The sequence below is a fragment of the Phycodurus eques genome, chromosome 14 (assembly GCF_024500275.1).
Source record: "Phycodurus eques isolate BA_2022a chromosome 14, UOR_Pequ_1.1, whole genome shotgun sequence".
Classification (NCBI taxonomy): Eukaryota; Metazoa; Chordata; class Actinopteri; order Syngnathiformes; family Syngnathidae; genus Phycodurus; species Phycodurus eques.
Genome location: NC_084538.1, coordinates 23,963,676 through 23,985,025, shown reverse-complemented (window position 1 = coordinate 23,985,025; position 21,350 = coordinate 23,963,676). Strand labels below are relative to the sequence as shown.

The 21,350-nt window shown below is 43.4% G+C and overlaps 1 protein-coding gene across 1 annotated transcript in view; it reads right to left on the bottom strand.

Annotated features, from left to right (window-relative positions):
- Nucleotides 1-5,998: 5,998 nt before the first annotated feature.
- LOC133413058 (adenylate kinase 7-like) overlaps nucleotides 5,999-21,350 on the bottom strand; it is an 89,387-nt gene continuing 74,035 nt past the window's right edge. Inside the window, exons 10-12 of the mRNA XM_061696945.1 lie at nucleotides 6,568-6,696; nucleotides 6,302-6,413; nucleotides 5,999-6,057 (exon numbers count right to left, since the gene is read on the bottom strand). Of these exons, the coding sequence (XP_061552929.1) occupies nucleotides 5,999-6,057; nucleotides 6,302-6,413; nucleotides 6,568-6,696 (300 nt within the window). The remainder of the gene's footprint in view (nucleotides 6,058-6,301; nucleotides 6,414-6,567; nucleotides 6,697-21,350) is intronic.

The following is a 21,350-nucleotide window of genomic DNA, read 5'->3' as shown; positions in this document are numbered from 1 at the left end:
CTCCACCTGAAAAGGTTGAAGTGAGAATTACCACAACAGCAAATTTGAGTTGCTGTCCCACTGATAAGAAACCAGTTTTTAGAACATCCTAGGTGTTGACAAACTGGACCAAATTCTTTAAAATGGGGAAAGGAAGTAGTAAAATAAAACTCAGGGATACACTGCAGTGTAAAGATTGGAAAATAATTGAAACAAAGAATCCTGACAAAATAAAACACCTTGATAAATGGGTAAAAAAACATAACTACAGCGGAAGGTTAAATACTCAAAACCTCACAGCGTTAAAAGACTCAATAAAAACGAAAAATAAAAACAACCAAAAAAAATTGACTAAAGAAGGTATCGAAGATGTTCAATATTGGATAGAAGTAGCCGGGAAAAGAGAACAAGGAGAACGAAAAGTACGAGAACAATCTAAAAACGAGTCAGAGAAAATAAAAAATGAAGAAGAACGTAAAAGTGAACAAATGATAGTACACCGTCAAGAAGACGATGAAACTGGACCTGTGGCAAACCATAGGAGACAGAATCAAACAGCATGTCTGTATCCAGACTTCGCTGAACGACCTCCGTTATATGAGGAACAGGCAAAAACACCACTGAGACAGACCAGATCCACCACTGCTGGAATGCCAAATTGGTCGAGCAAAATGGGAGGACTGTTCAGTCTAAAGACTGTCCTCTCATCTGTTAAACGGTCCTCTCATCTGTTAAACCAGAAGAAGCAGAACAATACTCCATGGTGGAACAATACCCCATGATTGAAGTTGCAAATCCAAACATAGATGAAGGACAGAGCCAAAACATCCTAGTGTACCATACTTGGACACTAGGAGATGTGAAAAAGGTCATAGAAGGAGTCACTCCTCACAAAGAGGATGTGACGAAATTTGTTGAAGAAATGGAAAATTTAAGACGATCATATCACTTAAATGGATATGAAGTCCAGCAAGTTTGGATGCAAGCGCTGGGCTCAGACTGGCATTATGTAAGAGGAAACTGGAGCCCAACAGTGGGTGATAATAATCAGATCTTAGCACATGACAGTCACGAATTGACTACTCGAACAGGTCAAATGGCGCACAGAGCTACACTGAAATTTAGAAAAAGAGCAAATTACACTGAAATAGACAGAGTAAAACAAGGAGAAGATGAAACTTTTGAAATATATAGAACAAGAATGACTATAACATTCAAAACACATAGTGGATTATTGGACAATAACGATGATCAAGGACCTTTCAGACAACAACTAAAAAATGCACTCCATGCAGGGAGCAGAGAAGAAATTCGCACGTGGGTAGACAGACATTACATTGGTTTGTCTACAGGAACCATGGAAGAGTACGTAAACCATGCTCTCCATGCTGAAAAAGTTATAAAGGAAAAAAGAAAGTTGAAAGGGGGAAGAATTGATGCTTTCCATATAGACAGTAATGAGGAAGTGTTTTATCAAAGCAACAGAGGGAGAGGAATTCAGAGAGGGGGTTTTAGAGGAAAGGACAGAGTAGGATTCAGACAGAACAGAATGGAATGTTGGTGTTGTGGAAAAGAAGGGCACATATCAAGAGACTGTCCAGACAGAAAAACTATAGATGCATGACTAGACCAAGACAGAGGAGAAATGGAACTGACTTTAGAATACGACGGTACTGAAAAAATTTTAAATCTTCAAGAAATACTGACTATGCAGACAGACAGACCAGAAGTAATGTTATTAGTAAATGGCAAACCTATAACCTTTCTGTGTGATACAGGGGCGTGTAGAACAACATGTAAAGATAAAATTCCTGGAATACAAATGTCACCAAAATCAATAATGATCTGCGCAGCAAGTGGGGAAGTAAAAGCAGTCCCACAGTCATTACCAGTATGGATAAGAGACCCTGATGGCATATCATGCAAATTGAGTATACTGGTGTTTCCAGAATGTCCAGTAAACCTGCTGGGACGTGACGCCCTATTGGTTTTAAAATTAGCTTTGATACCCACTCAAGATGGAAGTATAGTAGTAAAAAGACAATTCAAAATACATAACGAAGAGACGTATGTGATACAAGGAAAAGGGTTGCCATTGTACTATTACTCACTGGATGTGTTGAATGTACTTCCGTGTGAGACAGGCTCAGCCCTCCTAACAGAGGGGCGAAAAGCCGTCACAGACACACAAGATAGAATGACATCCGACAACTTACATGTGACAATGTGGTACAAGACCAGACCAGGACCAGACGCTAAGTATGAAGACAAACTTGGGAAAACACCACAGAAAATCACAATTACATATGTCTATTCAGACGCGGAAAGCACCTCTGTAGCCGGAGTAACACTAAGTCCGGAAGCAAAGGCATTACATAAAGAATGGACACCACCACATGTATCACTTTACAAAGACTACCACAGTGAGTGGGAAGATCTTTCAAAAATTGTGGAAGAGGGCGAAAGAGCTACAGATTGGGTAGCTACATCAGTAAATACGTGGACCAGTGCAAACACAGGTCTCACCAGAAAAGCACTCTTCTGGTGCGTAAGAATCAAAATTGGAGTACACCTACATAAAAGCCCAGAATGACATATTCTCCTGACCAAGGAGGAAGAGATAATACTTAAAGATTTGCCCATAAATTTGTGGTCAAAAGGCGCCACTGATGTAGGGCGAGTGAAAGGAACATTACCTGTACAAATACGACCAAAAACAGAATATAGACCTTGTGTAAGACAATATCAAATTACCAAATTATTATTATATTATACCAAATTACGACAAACCCTTTATACAAATGGTGGATTGTAAGGGCCAGTTTATGACATCAGTATTGGCACAACAACATGGAGAAAAAATGAAGCCCATAGCATATTTCTCAGCCAAATTGGACAGCGTGGCCTGTGCATTGCCACACTGTGTCAGAGCAGTAATAGCAGCATCAATGGCCGTGGAAACAAGCGCTGTTATAGTACCATTTCACCCATTAATCCTTAGGGTTCCACATGCAGTATCAGCACTCTTGCTGCAGACAAATATGACATTTTTGTCTCCAGCAAGACACTTATCATGCATGTCCATATTGCTCTCACAACCACATTTGACAATAGAGAGATGCACAGTTTTAAATCCAGCCACCCTGCTGCCACTACCAGATGAAGGCACTAAACATGATTGTCAAGAGTTGGCAGAGGAAAAAGCAAAAAGCAGAAGTGACTTATCAGATCAACCGTTAAAAGAAGGACAAATTCTATATGTAGATGGGTCATCGCGTAAAAATGAAAAAGGGAAAACATTGACAGGATATGCAGTAGTAACACAAACGACTATTTTAAAAGCAAAAATGATATTATCTCACTATTCAGCACAAGAAGCAGAATTAATTGCATTGACTGAAGCATGTAAATTAATGAAAAATGAGATTGTTACCATATACACCGACAGCCAATATGCATATGCTACTGTTCACAGCTTTGCACAGTACTGGCAAAATAGAGGCATGATAACCTCGACGGGAAAACCAGTGACACATGCAGAGCTGTTAACAGAATTAATAAAAGCAGTACAACTACCGCAAAAACTAGCAATATGCAAATGCACTGCACATACAGCCGGAACAGACAGTATCTCTTTGGGGAATGCATTAGCTGACAAAACTGCAAAAGCAGCAGCACAAGGGGAAGAGCAAATACTAAATCTGGAAGAAAATAAGGAACTAGACAAGGACACTTTGAAAGATATGTAAGAACAAAGCCCACTGAAAGAAAAAGAACAGTGGCTTAAAAATAATGTAAGAATTGAAAACAACATTTATATAGGACCTGAAGGTAAACCTGTCTTACCAAAAAACTTATATAAATGGGCAGCAGTATTGAGCCATGGTTCAACACATGTCTCAACAGGAGGGATGGTAAGACAGATAAATCAATATTATACAACCTATGGCTTTAATTCTTATTCAAAAAACTTTTGTAGAGCATTTATGGTTTGTGCTAGGCATAATCCACAAGGCAATTTGAGGCCCAGGAGAGGAAAATTTCCTGCACCTCAATACCCTTTTCAAATAATTCACATGGACTTTATTGAATTAAACCAAAGTGAAGGGAAGAGGTATTGTTTGGTCATTGTTGATGCATTCTCTAAATGGATAGAGCTGTTCCCCACAAAACATCCTGACGCATTAACAGTAGCAAAGGCGTTATGTAAAGACATTATACCGCGATATGGAATACCAGAAAAATATACAGTGATAATGGAGCACATTTTGTGAATCAATTAATAAAAAGAATAAGCGACATGTTCCACATAGATTTAAAAAAACACTGTTCATACCATCCTCAAAGTGCCGGATTGGTAGAAAGAACAAACGGAACAATTAAGAATGACAACACCAAAATGCTGTGGGATGTTGGGGATGTACGTTCTTTACCATTGTATTATTTCTGTTTGTATGGTATCTATGGGAACCATCGGATTTTGAAAAAGCACACCAAAACGTCACATATCTACAAAGAGCAAATCGCGACGTTAAAAAATAAATCAGTATGGATGTTACCGGAAAACAATGTGATAATGCAACGGCTCACCAGTCCATACCGACTATATGCTTGGCAACTAACACAACCACAATAATAAAAATCCCATGGGCCAGCATAACTCGTCGGGGTGAATCAGCATCAAAAATTGGTAAAGGATACTCATGGTATATGACAAATGACCAGAAAAACACAGGGTGGGCCACTCTAGTGGCTGACCCACCGGGAAAAGACTGGTCAAGCTATACCAAAACAGAAGATGCGCGACGACAAAGACCATTGCTACGATTGGAAACAGATAAAAACGGGTTTATCCTAACAGTAAATCTTACAGAAGGAAAGAGCTTCTTCACTGGGAGAGAAAAGGGAACATGTTGGCTCTTCATGTTTTGGGCATGGAGTAATGGGAAGGATCCTAGTTACTTAATAAAACTTTGTGAATTTACACCTAGGGATAACGCCACACCACAGATGTCCAGCGTTGCAACGCAGCGGGGAATAGTCGCCATATCTAAACCTTCCTCGATAAAATGGTTCGAAGTCACTACTGGAATTTCAGGACAGACTAACAATTGGGTTCTGATGGTAGAACAAGCCGCTAATGTAACAAAAAACGACTGTGTGGTGTGTATGGGTCCCAAACCAGTTTTACAAATAATACCTGCATCAATCCAAGACAAATGCGTAATAGAAGTTATGAGCCAAACAAATTTAAACCCAAATTGTAGCCACTGGGATTTAGTGTTTCCTGTAACTAAACCACAGAAGAAGAAACCAATATTCTCAAAAAAGGTGGCGACAGGAAACTTTACGTGTATTAAAATAACTGGACAGGGAAAATTATTAGGGAATCTTTCGGCTGAACATTGTTCTAAACAAATATCGGTAAAAAAAGACTTCGTATCTGTAATTAGAGCAGACGTATGGTGGTGGTGTGGTGATAACAGATTATTTGACAGACAACCCAAGAATGTATCTGGATTGTGTGCACTGGTTACCCTAATAATACCTATATCAGTCTATCAGATGACAGCAGAAGAAATGTCTACACTAATAGAAAAAATTATACCTCGGGCCTGGCAGTCAACCAATTTCATGGAACAGATTTGAATTTGGAAATTCCACTGTGATGGAAAAATGTAAATAAGTTATCATGTGTTGTGCCTTTCTGCTTACTTCTGGTTAGAGAAATGTTTTATTACTGTGTGTTTATTTTTTTCTTACAGGATGGGACATGTGCTTGCTGGTGCAAGGACATACTTGAGCTGAGGAGTTTACTCCTTCTTGATAAATAGGCTATAACTCTTCTGCTATCTGGACCACCAACGAAGAGTGTTATGTGCTGAACACGAGTTACAACAAACATGTGTGCCCTCATTCCAAAGATGGCGGTTGGAGCATTTTGCGGTCAGAGGTCAAAGGTTGGAGCAATAACCTTGAGGAAGAACACATCTCCACAGAGAGTCATATATGTGATTGTTTACGATGATGCGATGTGCTCCCCCAACTTAATAGCAATAACAGCTGTGTAAGTAGGATCTGCCCAAAGGAAATAAAAAGAGAGGGGACGGACAGAGTGAATTCAGAGCGGTATAGAGACTGTAACTAAACACACTCTCGTCCGTTTCTCCTTGCAAGTCTGAAAACTGAACTACCTCGGTGTCTGTCTTGTTTTTTTGTTTTAGGTGTCTTGAACCTGACACACTGTACAATACAATAAATGAGAGTACGGTTTAATATAGTATAGTAATAGTTCAATTGACCCCCCTCCCCAAGTCTGTACCTCCATTCTGCTCCATATTGTCCTTGAAAATACTCAGCAGTTCTTGGGCTTCTATTGCTGATGCTGAGTCCTCATTCTCTGAATCTGAAAAAGGGTTCCTCACCATATATTCCTGGACATGGAGAAAAAAACCTGATCAATTAGCATAATTAAATACTTTACTTCAACTTTACAAAACGTGACATTGACAATTAAGTGCTATGTAATTTTTTTCCTAACATTAATGGGAAACAAAGTCAACATATTCAAAGTGCAGAGACTCTAACCAGGTGAGAGATGGTCTCAGAGATTGTCTCATTTAGCCTGATGTGATGGAGCTTGTAGTGGTCACATATCTGTTTGGACACACTGCTTTTCCCCACTGCAGGAGGACCCAGAACACACATACGAATGGGCTAGGAGTACAAAACAGAAATATAGATTTAACATAATTGTTTTTATTGTCAAATGAATGAATGAATGAATGAATACATTGTTTTTTTGTCAAATAAATAAATAAATATACACTAGTATCTTGAAACTCAAAATGTTAGAGCTCCCATCTCCATCACACAAGTGGCTAGCATAAGTAGTCCTGTGTTGTGTAATCTATTATTGTGTGTCACAATCTTCCATGACAGACAGCCACTCAAATTCTACGTTTGCCTGTACCTGTCCCTGTAACTGTGGGGGATTCTGCTACAAGGTCAACAAGGTCAACATTTCCCCACTTCTGATGTCTGTGAATCGTGGATTAAGAAAACAGCGAAATCTGAGCATTTCTTGATCTCCTATCAGCGGATTGCATTGCATCACTTTGGCCCTAGAGATAATATCGTCAAAGCCCTCTTGACTGTGCAGTGAACTGCACTGTATCCTAGCTTTGAAAAACAGTATATATTAAATTCCATCCAACCATCCATTTGCATATGGAGGGTCAGGTTGCGGGGCCACCTCATCTGATAGCTCTCGATGCAGAGGAGCAGTGACTCGATTCTGAGCCCCTCCCGGATTATTGAGCTTCTTACCCTATCTCTAAAGGAGAGCCCAGACACCCTGTGGAGCAAACCCTTTCGGCCGTTTGTATCCACGATCGTGTTCTTTTGGTCACAACCCACAGCTTGTAACCATAGGTGAGGGTTGGAACGTAGATCAACCAGTAAATCGAGAGCTTTGCCTTTTGAATGAGCTCCTTCTTCCCCTGCAGACGCTGCAGTGATCCGCCTGTCGAGTTATCGCTCTATTCTTCCCTCACTTGTGAACAGGACCCCAAGATACTCGAACTCCTCCACTTTGGGCAGGATCTCATTCATGACCAGGAAAGGACACTGTATCCTTTTCTGAATGAGGACCATGGCCTCAGATTTGTAGGTGCTGATTCTCATCCCAACTGCTTCACACTCAGCTGCAAGGCGCTCCAGTGTGAGTTGTAGATCACTGCTTGATGAAGCCAACGGAACCATATCATCTGGAAAAAGCAAAGAGACAATCCTGAGGTCACCAAATCGGACACGCTCAACACCTCAGCTGTGTCTTCAAATTCTGTCCATAAAGATCGTGAACAGAATCGGTGACAAAGGTCAGCCTTGATGGAGTAAGGCCTTCACTGGAAAAAATCTGATTTACTGCCAGCAATGTGGACAAAACTCTGACATCGGTGGTCCAGGGACCAAAGGCACCATATTAAGGCCTCCGGTACCCCATACTCTTGGAGCACCCTCCACAGGTTCTTTTCTTCTGTTTCTCCAAGTTCACAAAATGTAGACTGGTTGGGCGAATTCCAATGCACCCTTGAGGACACTGCTGTTGGTCCAATGTTTCATACCCAGGAAAGAAATCACACTGCTCCTTCCTGACAGACCCTCCTCTCCAGAACCCCTGAATAGACCAGTGAAGGAGTGTGATTGCCCTGTAGTTCTAACACACCCTCCGGTCCCCCTTCTTAAAAAGTGAGAACAACACTCCAGTCTGCCAATCCAGAGGGACGTTCCCTGATGTGCATGTGATGTTGCAGAGGCATGTCAGTCAGGACAGCCCCACAAAATCCAGAGCCTTTAGGAACGTCGGGCAATCTCATCCACCCCTGGGGCCCTGCCACTGAGGAGCTTTATAACCACCTCGATGGTTTCAACCCCAGAGATAGAAGAGCCCACCGCAGTTTCCCCAGATTCTGCTTCCTTCCGAAAGCGTGTCGGTGGAATTGAGATCTTCAAAGTATTCGACCAACTGACTCATAATGTCCTGAGTTGAGGTAAGCAGCACACGTCCCCACTATACACCATGTTGACGGTGCACTGCCCCCCCGCCCCCCCCCCCCCCCGAGACGCCAGATCCTGTCGGTATCCATCAGCTGCCACCGGAATCCCACAGGCCAATAAGGCTTGATGGGCATAATTCTTTAGCTTGACAGCATCCCTCACTGCTGCCGTCCACCAATTGGTTTGGGGATAGCCGCCACATGAGGCACTGACCACCAGAACACGACACACTCAAAATCAATGTCTCCCCACCCCCTGTCCCCTGGGACATGGGCAAAGGTTTGCTGGAAGTGGGAGTTCAAACTCCTTCGAACGAAGGTCTCTTTCAGACGCTCCCAGCAGACCCTCAAAATAAGTTTGGGTCTGCCAACATCTTTCCCCAACATCGGAGCCAACATAACACCACCTCCGCCCCCCTATCGCCAGAGTGTCCAAGAAATGTGGGCGTGTCCAATGACACGACCACAAAGTCGATCATCGAACTGCGGCCAAGGGTGTCCTGGTGCCAAGTACACTTGTGGACACCCTTATGTCTGAATGTGGTGTTTGGTCCGTTACGAGGACATAAGTCCAATAACCCAAAGCACCACTCGAGTCCAGATCGGGGGAGGGCATTTCTCCAAATAATGCCATTCCAGGCTCATTGCCCACGTGAGCATTGAAGTCCCCCAGGAGAAAGAGTGATTCCCCAGCAGGGGTATAATCCAGTGCCCCCTCCAAGGACTCCAAAAAGGGTGGGTACTCTGAGCTGCTGTTTTGTGCATAGGCACAAACAACAGTCAGGACCCATCCTCCCACCTGAAAGCAGAGGGAGAATCGCCTCTTGTCTAAGGAGATGAACCCCAACGTACAGGCACCAAGCTGGGGGGCAGTTAGTATGACCACACCTGCTTAGCACCTCTCACTTTGGGTAACTCAAAAGGTCAAACCCTCTCAAGAATAATAATACCAGAGCCCAAGCTGTATTGAGTAGAGCCCAACTATATCTAGTCAGAATGTCTCAACCTCACACACCAGCTCAGGCTCTTTCCCTACCAGACAGGTGGTGTTCCATGTCCCGAGAGCCAGCTTCTCTAGCCGGGGATTGGACTGCCACAATCCCCTCCTTCGGCTGCACCATGGGTACTCTCTACCAATCAGACGACGAGGATTCCAAACTTCCTCTTTGAAACATTGTATAAGTCTGGGGCAAGAACAGATAGCTTTGTTCAGTCTGCGCTGTCTCTGCTGAGGCTAGGATAAGCGTATCTGCTGACCCAGAGCTCTGAAATATGTATAGACTCCTCTGTCAGGAATAAAATGGTTGGCTTTTAACACGTCGTTATAATTGTAGTTCTTTCACGAAAACGAACACGCATGGAACCTCGAGAGTTGATAAGTGATTTTAAAAGACAGGTTTATTTAAGACCTTGAGTGCTCCTGCTTGGGCAATTAAAAAGACATTTGCTTCATGAAAAGAAACTATAATTTAATATCATTTATCTGGAATGTATCTTAACTAGATACATAAAACCTCTTGTTCCTACATGTTTCAACGTTTTAAAAATAAAACGAGAGACTCCTGGATCACGCACACACACACACACACACAGGTTTTTGTACTGGGTGGTGATGAAGTGCAAGAAATGAAACTATACTTTGAACTCTGGAATGTAGCTTTTTTTTTTTTTTTTTTTATCAGTTTATTTGAAAGGGGACAATGCAATTTCATAAAACACATGAAATACACATGGTTAAAAAAGCCAGAATTAGCCAGAAGGCTAGTTTTCATCTGTAGTCCCCTGGCCATGATGTAAAAAAGCAGTAAAATACATCTACAAGACAATATAATACAAGATACATAAAGACTTACTATACTATTAAGAGAGAATAAAACCACAAATCATTTGATAACAAAAAAAAAACAAAAAACATCATAACATACTTGTCTTTTAGTGTTGGCAGCTATAGGTGTTAACTAACCACATTTTCAGTTTTTTTGTGAAGGCCTTGTATGTTGTAAGCAGTTTAACATCCTCAGGTACTGAGTTCCACTCACCAGCGCTCCTCACTGACCAGGCTGACTTACTGAAAGTGCTCCTGTGCAGAGGAATGAGACAGTCACCTCTGACAGAGCCTCGAGTGACATGCTCAGAGCTGTTTCTTTGGCTGATGAACTCAGCCAGAGGAGCTGGAGCCAAATCATGCAGTACTTTATAAATCAAATTTAAATCTGCAAATATGTGAAGACTGTCCCAGTTTAAAAGACTGTATTTTTTTTAAATTGCACAGTGATGATAGTGCCTTGGTTTTTTATCCATCACTTTAATTACTTGTTTGTACAAAACTTCCAATGGTTTTTTTGCATTCTGACCAGCCTGGGACCAACTGGTTATGCAATAGTTAAAGTGACTAAGAATCATTGAATATAAGTAAATTTTTGCGGCTTCAGTTGACATTTAATTTCGAATTGCACGAACATTTGCGAGGTTTAATTTGATATTTTTACACAATTTGTCAATATGGGCTTTAAAGGAAAGCTGTGAATCTATTATTAACCCAAGATATTTGTATTGGCTGACAATTTGCATTTTTTCTCCATTAACAAGTATGTCGAGTCAGGTGATACTCTATTTGTTTTAGTGAAATACATGCCTACAGTTTTAGAAACGTTTAGCTTTAGACAGCACTCCTGCAACCAAGTTGTGACACAGGCCATTGTATTAGTGAGTTTAGCAGAAACAGTATCTTTGGAGCGACCATGAACAAAGAAAACCGTGTTGTCTGCATACATTACGCACTCTGCTTCAGAACAAACAGTGGGCAAATCGTTGATATAAAGACTAAATAAAAGGGGGCCTAATATTGATCCCTGAGGGACTCCAGAGGTTAGCCTAAGAGACTCTGATCTGTAGTTGTTAACTGATACAGATTGTGTTCGGTCATGCAGATATGATTCAATCCAGCTCACAGCTTTGTGAGAGAAGTTAAAATTTGAGAGCTTGGTAAGAAGAACAGAGTGATTTACTGTATCGAAAGCTGTCCTGCGGTCCAAGAACACCGCCCCTACAACTCCACCCTTGTCGAGAGAAGATTTTATTTTCTCAATGAAGAGGCATGTAGCCATTTCAGTGGAATGCTTGGATCTGAAACCAAACTGCATGGCGTGGAGAGAGGGGGAGCTGCTGTTTAAATAATGGACAATCTGCTCTGACACCCATTTTTCTGCAACTTTGGAAATGGCCGGAAGAATGCTTATAGGTCGCTAGTTATTCAGACAATTTGAGTCACCGGATTTAAAGACAGGGGTAACAATAGCAGATTTCCAGGCCTTTGGAAAGTGACCAGATGAAATTGAAAGATTAATGATTGAGGCAATAGTAGCAGCAAGAGTTGAACCTAGATCTTTGAGCATGTTCGTGTCCATTCCAAAAACATCCTTTGCCTTAGATGGTTTGAGTGAATGAATTAAATCGATAACTTTGGTCTCAGTAATATTTGTAATAGTAAAGAACTGCCTTGCAGACAATGCAGGGTATTCCTTCCTTTGTTTTACTGCAAACTTAGAAGTGATTTCTGACACAGATTCAATGAAGTAGTTGTTAAAAGCATCAGCCATCACTTGAGGTTCCGTCAGGATGTTTCCATTTAATTTAATTTGCATTAGTTTTGTTTTGTTATTTTGTGTATTACCCAATAGTTTTTTAATATAATTCCAGGTTATTTTTGAATTTCCCTTCGCACTATTCAAAGCAGTAATGAAAAAGTCAGCTTTAGATTTTCTTATTTCTTTCACTAACCTATTTCTCAGTGAAATAAAGTGGTGCCTATTGTATCCAAATTTGACCGACAATTTCAAGGAATGATCGCGTTCTTTCATCAGTTTCAGAATAAATGTGTTTAACCAAGGAAGGCCATTCTTTCTAGCTTTTAGTTTAATTATCCGTGTAAATTGTATAATAATTTTTTGTATTTTGTTGGCAAATTTAGAACAATCCTCATCTAAATTTTTACCAGCAAGTAATACATCCCAGTTTCCTTCTTGGATAGAATCTTGGAAATTTTGTTGTTCATGTTTTGGTATCCTATTGGATTCAGTGGTGGCCAAGGGTTTGAAGCGCTTTTTATTTAATTTTCTTGTGACCATTATAAGATTGTGATCAGACAATCCTGTGAGCATATTGTATGGCTTCAAGATCCTTTCTGGCCTATTAGTAAAAGCTAGATCAATCTGAGTTCGGGTGGAGTTTGTAATTCTCGTAGGGCCATTAATTACCTGAGTCATATCCATATCATCCATAACCCTTTTAAATTTTTTCCTAACTTTGTTAACTTCCCAATTAACATTTAGGTCACCCATTATTATCACCTCTTTTGCAAGATTGAGTTGTTTCAGTAAAATTTCCAGCTTTTCATAAAAAGCGGCATTTGATGAGGGAGGCCTATAAATAACTACAAGAATAAAAGACATTTGCTGTGACAAAGAAACAGTCCAAGAAATTCTAATCCATTCTCATATGTAACATGTATTTCATTACAATTAAAAGTGTCCTTGGCATAAATCATAACACCTCCTCCCTTAGAACCCTGTCTGTCGTTTCTAAACATTTTATAACCAGGTACAGATAGTATTGCTGAGGGCGAAGATTCATGGAGCCATGTCTCAGATAGGCAGAGGAAGTCAATATTTGAGTCAGTGAGAAGGTGTTTGACCTGATCACATTTTGTTAAAATGCTTCGTATATTTAAGTGTGCACAAATAATGCCTTTTGGTTTCCGTGTTGAGTCCCATATTAATTTAGAGTTATTAACGGTTTGGAACACCCTGCATTTCCGGTGCTTTAGTATTGCGGGGTTTGGAAGCCCCCCGTTTCTTTTATTGACAATGTTTGCATATAGCTTTACGCTGCCAGCTTCCGCATCAGCCGGCAGTGGTGGAGGCCCAGCCGGCAGTGGTGGTTGCCCAGCCGGCAGTGGTGGAGGCCCAGCCGGCAGTGGTGGAGGCCCAGCCGGCAGAGGTGGAGGCCCAGCCGGCAGTGGTGGAGGTCCAGCCGGAAGTGGTGGAGGCCCGGCCGGCAGTGGTGGAGGTCCGGCCGGAAGTGGTGGAGGTCCGGCCGGCAGTGGTGGAGGTCCGGCCGGCAGTGGTGGAGGCCCGGCTGGCAGTGGTGGAGGCCCGGCCGGCAGTGATGGAGGCCCAACTAGCAGTGGTGTTGGCCCAGGTGGCAGTGGTAGAGGCCCAGCTAGCAGAGGCAGAGGCCCAACCAGCAGAGGCGGAAGCCCAGCTAGCAGTGGTGGAGGCCCAGCTAGCAATGATGTTAGCTGATCTAGCATTGGTGGCTTAACTAGATACATAAAACTATTTGTTTCTAATACATGTTTCAACATTTTATAATTGAAAACGAGAGACTCCAGGATCACCCACACACAATTTTAGAAAAAAAAAAAAAAAGGAAAGAGAGACCCTCGTCCTGACAGAGTGAAGATAGTTGGAGGAATCCCAAAAGATACGTTTGTGTCATGTGTGTGTGTGTGTGTGTGTGTGTGTGTGTGCGTGTGTGCCAGGTTTTGTCTTCCTCTCTCGTTTCTCACACACCTGCGCCTGTGAGCATCTTCACCACCTGTGCCTCGTTCACCCTAATTACCTATTGTATTTAACCTCGTGTCTCATTCCCTCTCGTTGCCAGTTCGTTGTACCTTGTCGTCACGTTCCAGCATTCCTTGTCACAGACTCACAGTAAGACTTTGACCCTGTTCCGATTATCGACCTTGCCTCTTTGCCTCATGTTCTTGGATACTGTTGCCCTTCTTGGATTGCCTGCCCGTGTACCGACCTATGCCCGTCTATTAAACCTCTCTTTTTGGAAACTGTCCATTTGTTTTGGAGTCTTGCATTTTTGGGTCCTAGCCTCTGTTCCGTTCATGACAGAACGAACTGGCCATAACATGGACCCAGCAGACTCAGACCCGGTGCGCAAAGCCCTTCAAGCGCAGGGTCAACGCCTCTCGAAGCAGGATGAGCAGCTTGCTGCCCTCCACCTTCATCTAGAGGGACTGTCAACGCATCAGGACAATATGATGAGACAGGTGGCCTCACAGTTTGAACTTCTTATGAAAATTATCCAAGACAAGGAACCAGTTGGCACCACACCCAATACCGCCACGGTATTTCCATGTGAAACAGTCAACATGCAGCCACCTGCCACCTCCGCTGCTGTCTGCCCACAGCTCTCTCGACCGGAGAGGTTCTCGGGAAATTCTGGGAACATTAAGCCGTTCATCACGCAGTGCGAACTCCACTTTGAGCTCCAGGCAGCTGCCTTCCCCACCGAGCGGGCAAAGATCGCTTTCGTCATTTCCCACCTGACTGGTCGTGCGGAGGCGTGGGCTACTGCTGAATGGAGCCGCAATTCCGCCACGTGTCATTCATGGGCTTTTTTCGTAAAGACTATGGAGCAAATTTTTCAATTTTCCACTCCTGATCGTGAGGCAGCTCGCTCCCTTGTCACCTTACGACAAGGCATGCGCAGGGTGTCAGATTACGCGATTGAGTTTCGCATTCTAGCAGCTGAGAGTCATTGGAATAATCGGGCGCTACTCGATGCCTTTTTTCAAGGACTATCCCCCGCCGTCAAGGATCATTTAGTGCCGCTAGACCTGCCGACCGACTTGGACACTCTCATCGCTCTCGCCGTAAAAATCGACAGGAGGCTTTTGGATCGCGAGCTGGATGGAGATCGGCGGAAGGCTGCGTCACCGCGCACTTTGAGGACAAGCCTCGGTGACCAGCCAAACCAAGGCAGATCCCCTGGTTCCGGTCTCAGCCCACTGGCTAACGTCCCCACGGAGGAACCCATGCAACTGGGCAGGTTCCGTCTCTCCCCTGAGGAACGTCAACGCCGGCTGAGGGAAGGGCGGTGCTTCTACTGCGGTCAGTTGGGTCATTCCGTGAGCAACTGTCACGTCAAAGTTGCCGGTGCCGGTAGCAAGGGCACGGGAGAGGTGAGTCTGAATTTGATGAAGGAAGACCCGACACGGGTTCTTCCTAAAGTGACACTATGCTCTCCTGATCAAGAAATTCATACACCTGTATTAATTGACTCTGGTTCTGACGCAAACTTACTCAACTCCATCCTCGTTAAACGTATGCACCTTAGAACCTTTGAAATAAAACGCCACCGCAACACCTATGCTGCAGACGGCAGTTTTATGGGCAAAATCACTCACCGCACTCAAACACTCATATTGACATTTCCCGATTCTCACTCGGAACGCATTAGTTTTCATGTTTTTGACGCCATGAATCAGGACCTTATCTTAGGGAACCCATGGTTGAGATTACATAACCCCCACATTGACTGGTCCTCTGGGCAGGTTATGTCATGGGGCAGCAATTGCGCCCGGAACTGTTTCAAGCCGCCATGTGATGTTCAGGGTCATGTTTCTAAGGACAATCCACAGACCCCATCTGGGGATCCTGCTTTATCTCAAGTGCCCACCTGTTACCAGGATATTAAAAATGTTTTTTCCAAGTCCAAGGCCAAATCCCTTCCACTCCACAGACCTTATGACTGTGCTATTGACTTGCTGCCTGGAACCACACCCCCACGAGGCAGGTTGTTCTCTCTTTCAGGGCCGGAACACAAGGCCATGAAGGAGTACGTGGAGGAATCACTGGCAGCCGGCCTCATTCGCCCATCTTCATCCCCTGCGGGAGCAGGATTTTTCTTTGTGGACAAGAAAGACAAGACCCTGCGACCCTGTATCGATTACCGGGGTCTCAACGATATCACTGTAAAAAACAGGTACCCTCTTCCTCTCATCTCCACCGCCTTTGAGTTCCTGGAGGGAGCCAAGGTTTTCACCAAACTGGACTTAAGAAATGCATATCATCTAGTCAGAATAAGGGAGGGGGATGAATGGAAAACAGCATTTAACACACCAACAGGACATTATGAATATTTGGTAATGCCTTTTGGGCTTACTAACGCTCCAGCTGTTTTCCAGAACCTCGTCAATGATGTCCTGCGTGACATGCTGAATGTTTATGTTTTTGTTTATTTGGATGACATTTTGATTTTCTCCCCGGATGAGGAGACTCACATTATTCATGTCCGCTCTGTTTTGCAGCAGTTACTGCAGAACCAACTATATGTTAAGGCTGAGAAATGTGAGTTCCACAGGGCGTCAGTTTCTTTTCTGGGTTTTGTCCTGGCTCAAGGTGAAGTCAAAATGGACCCTTGCAAAGTCGATGCAGTAATTAATTGGCCTACTCCCACGTCACGCAAAGATGTACAAAGGTTCTTAGGGTTTGCAAACTTCTACAGAAAATTCATCAGGAATTTCAGTTTTATAGCCTCTCCTTTGCATGATCTTACCTCGCCACACAAACCTTTTGCATGGAACCCGCTTTGTCAGGCAGCGTTTCAAAAACTTAAGTCGAGCTTTACCTCCGCTCCCATCCTTACTTTGCCAGATCTCCAACAGCAGTTTGTGGTAGAAGTCGATGCGTCTGATGCCGGAATAGGAGCAGTGCTCTCCCAGAAATCTCTCAAGGATGATAAATTACATCCTTGTGCTTTTCTCTCCAAAAAACTGACCCCAGCTGAGAAAAATTATGACATTGGTGACCGTGAACTGCTGGCAGTCAAGGTGGCCTTGATGGAGTGGAGGCACTGGCTAGAGGGGGCACAGACTCCGTTTTTAGTATGGACAGATCACAAGAACCTTGAGTATATTAAGACTGCTAAAAGATTAAATGCGAGGCAGGCTAGATGGGCTCTGTTCTTTACTAGATTTAATTTCACGCTATCCTACCGACCCGGTTCTAAAAATGGTAAGCCAGATGCTTTGTCACGCATTTTCTCCGAAGAGAATTCTTTGTCCGACCCAAAGACTATTTTGCCCAAGTCATGTTTTATTTCCGCTTTTGTTTGGGACATTGAAACGGCGGTTAAAGGGGCTCTGAAAGACACTCCTAGCCCTGACGATTGCCCTGAAAACAGGCTTTATGTGGTTCCGACCTTAAGGGGAAGAGTCATCCACTGGGCTCACACGAACCGCACTGTATGTCACCCAGGCATTGCCAAGACTCAATCAGTGGTCGAACAGCGCTTTTGGTGGCCTAATATTAGGAGGGATGTTATTGATTATGTCAATGCTTGCCAGGTATGTGCTGCCAACAAGCCCTCTCATCAACGTCCTTCTGGGGAGTTGCGACCCCTGCCAATACCACAACGTCCTTGGTCAGACATTTCCGTAGACTTTGTGACAGGATTACCGGCCTCTAAAGGCAATACCACCATTCTTACAGTTGTTGACAGGTTCTCTAAGATGGCACACTTCATTGCACTTCCAAAACTCCCCTCAGCTAAAGACACTGCCGAGCTGATTTTTAAGTTCCATGGTTTCTCCAAGAATGTGGTGTCTGATAGGGGTCCCCAATTCATTTCGCAATTTTGGAAGGAGTTTTGCAATCTCATAGGTGCTACCGTCAGTCTGTCATCTGGGTTTCATCCTGAAACCAACGGCCAAACCGAGAGGCTGAACCAGGGCCTGGAGACGGGGCTCCGATGTCTCGCTTCACAGGATTCGCGATCCTGGTCTCAGAAATTGGTTTGGGTCGAATTCTCCCACAATTCCCTCCCCTCTGCATCCACTGGTCTATCGCCTTTTCACGTTGTGCATGGTTACCAACCATCTCTGTTTCCTGCCATAGCCCCTGAGTCCACAGTTCCAGCGGCATTAACCTTGGTGAGACGCTGCAGGAGGACCTGGGAGCGAGCCCGACAGATGCTGCTGCGCCAGGGACGGTCCTACAAAGCCGCTGCTGACCGTCGGAGGACACCGGCCTACAAAGTGGGTCAGCGAGTTTGGCTCTCGACCAAACATATTCCACTCCGGGTGGAGTCAAAGAAGCTCGCTCCCAGGTTCGTTGGGCCCTTCCCCATCACAAAGATCATCAACCCTGTCACCGTGAAGCTGAGGCTCCCAAGGTCGATGCGGGTCCACCCTGCTTTTCATGTCAGTCTACTCAAACCAGCCCGGGAGTCCCCTCTGGTCCCGCCTTCCAGGCCCCCTCCTCCCCCCCGGTTTGTGGATGGGGGCCCTGTCTTCGCTGTGAAGCGGCTGTTGTCGTCTCGTCGGAGGGGGAGGGGGTTTCAATATCTGGTGGACTGGGAGGGCTATGGGCCTGAGGAACGTTCATGGGTACCGTCTGCGTTTATCATGGATGATTCGCTCATTCGGGACTTCCACGTTGCGCATCCAGGGGCCCCAGGGCCGTCTGGGGCCGGCCGTTAAGGGGGGGGTACTGTCATGTGTGTGTGTGTGTGTGTGTGTGTGTGTGTGCGTGTGTGCCAGGTTTTGTCTTCCTCTCTCGTTTCTCACACACCTGCGCCTGTGAGCATCTTCACCACCTGTGCCTCGTTCACCCTAATTACCTATTGTATTTAACCTCGTGTCTCATTCCCTCTCGTTGCCAGTTCGTTGTACCTTGTCGTCACGTTCCAGCATTCCTTGTCACAGACTCACAGTAAGACTTTGACCCTGTTCCGATTATCGACCTTGCCTCTTTGCCTCATGTTCTTGGATACTGTTGCCCTTCTTGGATTGCCTGCCCGTGTACCGACCTATGCCCGTCTATTAAACCTCTCTTTTTGGAAACTGTCCATTTGTTTTGGAGTCTTGCATTTTTGGGTCCTAGCCTCTGTTCCGTTCATGACAGTTTGGGCATGTTTTCGAAAAACAAAAGAATGACTACGCATGTTTTCGCCTCGGAAACTCCCACGTAAAATGTAAAATTGACATGTTTATACTTTAGCTGTATTAATGTTCATCACATAATGCGTTACACCTGCACTTGCTTTTGATAAGAGCCGTGTAAACGAGATGTCCTTGAAAAATGAAAACATGTCTTGATGTTTTTGATCAGAGCCTCAACAGCCCCCACATGAAATGTAAAACTGACATGTTTATGCTTTTCACATGCACTTGTTGTGATAAAAGTCTTGAAAGCGAGAACATGTCTGGGCATGTTCACTGGTCGGGATTTTTTTTCGATTGATTGACTGCTCAGAATATCGCACAACCCTGTGGTCAGAGAAAACATATTTTCTTGGCGAAAGACTATTTTTCTTCAGATCATCTAACATCTCGGACATCCGATGTCTCATGCTGAAGCCACATGAGCGTCCCATTCTGTACAGGTACGGGGTTGTGACCTCTGGACTTGACCCTCAAACATCCCAGACGCCCGCTGCCCGAGTATCCCCATTCTTTGCAAATGCTGTGTGACCTCTGGACATGACCCCCAAACATCTCAGACACCCCATGTCATCTGCACAAGTCACGTGACGACCTAATTCTTTGCAGCTGTCTCAGTGAAACCCTCGGGGGGCACCATCGACGCGGGACGGGGCCAGAAAGGACCATATTCACAGGTATTACAAATTACCTTTTTTGTTGCCGATATGACACCCTTTATTTTCCTTTGTTTCTACAGGTGTCCCCGAACATGATATCATGCGACAAAAAAACGTGATCTCACTTTGTTTTCACCAGTTGTGACGTAATTTTGTTTTCACCGGATGTGACGTCATTTTGTGTCCACCTGATGTGACGTCAAAGGGGACATGTGGCCCGAGAGGTGACGTCATCGGGCACGTGCGCTGGCAGCATGCCAAGTGATGACATCATAGGCAATCCATCATTTTGTCATTATCCCAAGATTCTTTCTCTCTAACACACGATGTACTATTTCCGTTTTGGTACGCCTATTTATTTCTAGCTTTCACCAGTATTAGTGTTATTTTCTCCCTGTAGTTAGCCTTTGTGTTTCCCTATAGATCCCTCATAGATTTCATTACATATTCTATAAAATTCCACTCTTGGTTGCGTTGTGTGTGTTTTGAGTTTAAGTAAGCCTCTGTCATCTAGAATTCGTATTTCATAAAATGTAGCAACCTTTAGATTATAAGACTGATAAAGAGTTTGTCGTCGCTTTCTCCTAAATTTTATACATATAAAAAGTGATGTGGTGCCCTTTTCAAGACAAAATAGCTTGATTTATAACGCTAAGCGTCAAATCACGCTAAACCAGCAGCAAAGTAGGCATCGCTGCTTCGACGAATTTATGTCTTAAATAAATTCCACTTTATCCAAACACCAATATACGCTACAGGACCAGTATTTAAAAGGTTGTCTTTTTCAATAAATTCATCTAAATTGGCACAAACCATTTTACCATTACTTTTGAAAACTGTGGAAGCAATTCCACTGGGCTGTAGTTTGTGAAATTGTGCTTATCACCATTTTTATATAAAGGGACGACTTTCATTACTTTCATTGAGTTTGGGAAGACTCCTGTTGATAGTGACAAATTGCATATGTACATGAGTGGGTCAATAACTGATTCCATAATAGTTTTTAGAGTCATCATATTTAGAGCATCAAGGTCAGTTGATCTTTTGTTTATACAGTATTTTACAATACTTATATTTCTTTGTACTTTGTTAAGGAAAATTCTATTGACTGTTGTATTTAATTCTTCATCTATTATCGCTTTATTACTTACTAGACTTGAACCCACATTTACCAAAAAAAAAAACATTAACAGCTTTGACATCATATATACAGTATCTTTATTTTCCTTCAAAAAAAGTATTTTAGAAATTTGTATTTTCCATTGTCACTTTTAAATACACTATTTATTATTCCCCATCTAGCATTTGTGTTATCTTTAAACTTTTTTAATAGTTCACTATAATAATCTTTATTCTGTTTTCTAACTTTCGTCACTAACTTTTTTTTTGTATACTTTGTATCTGTCTTTAAGC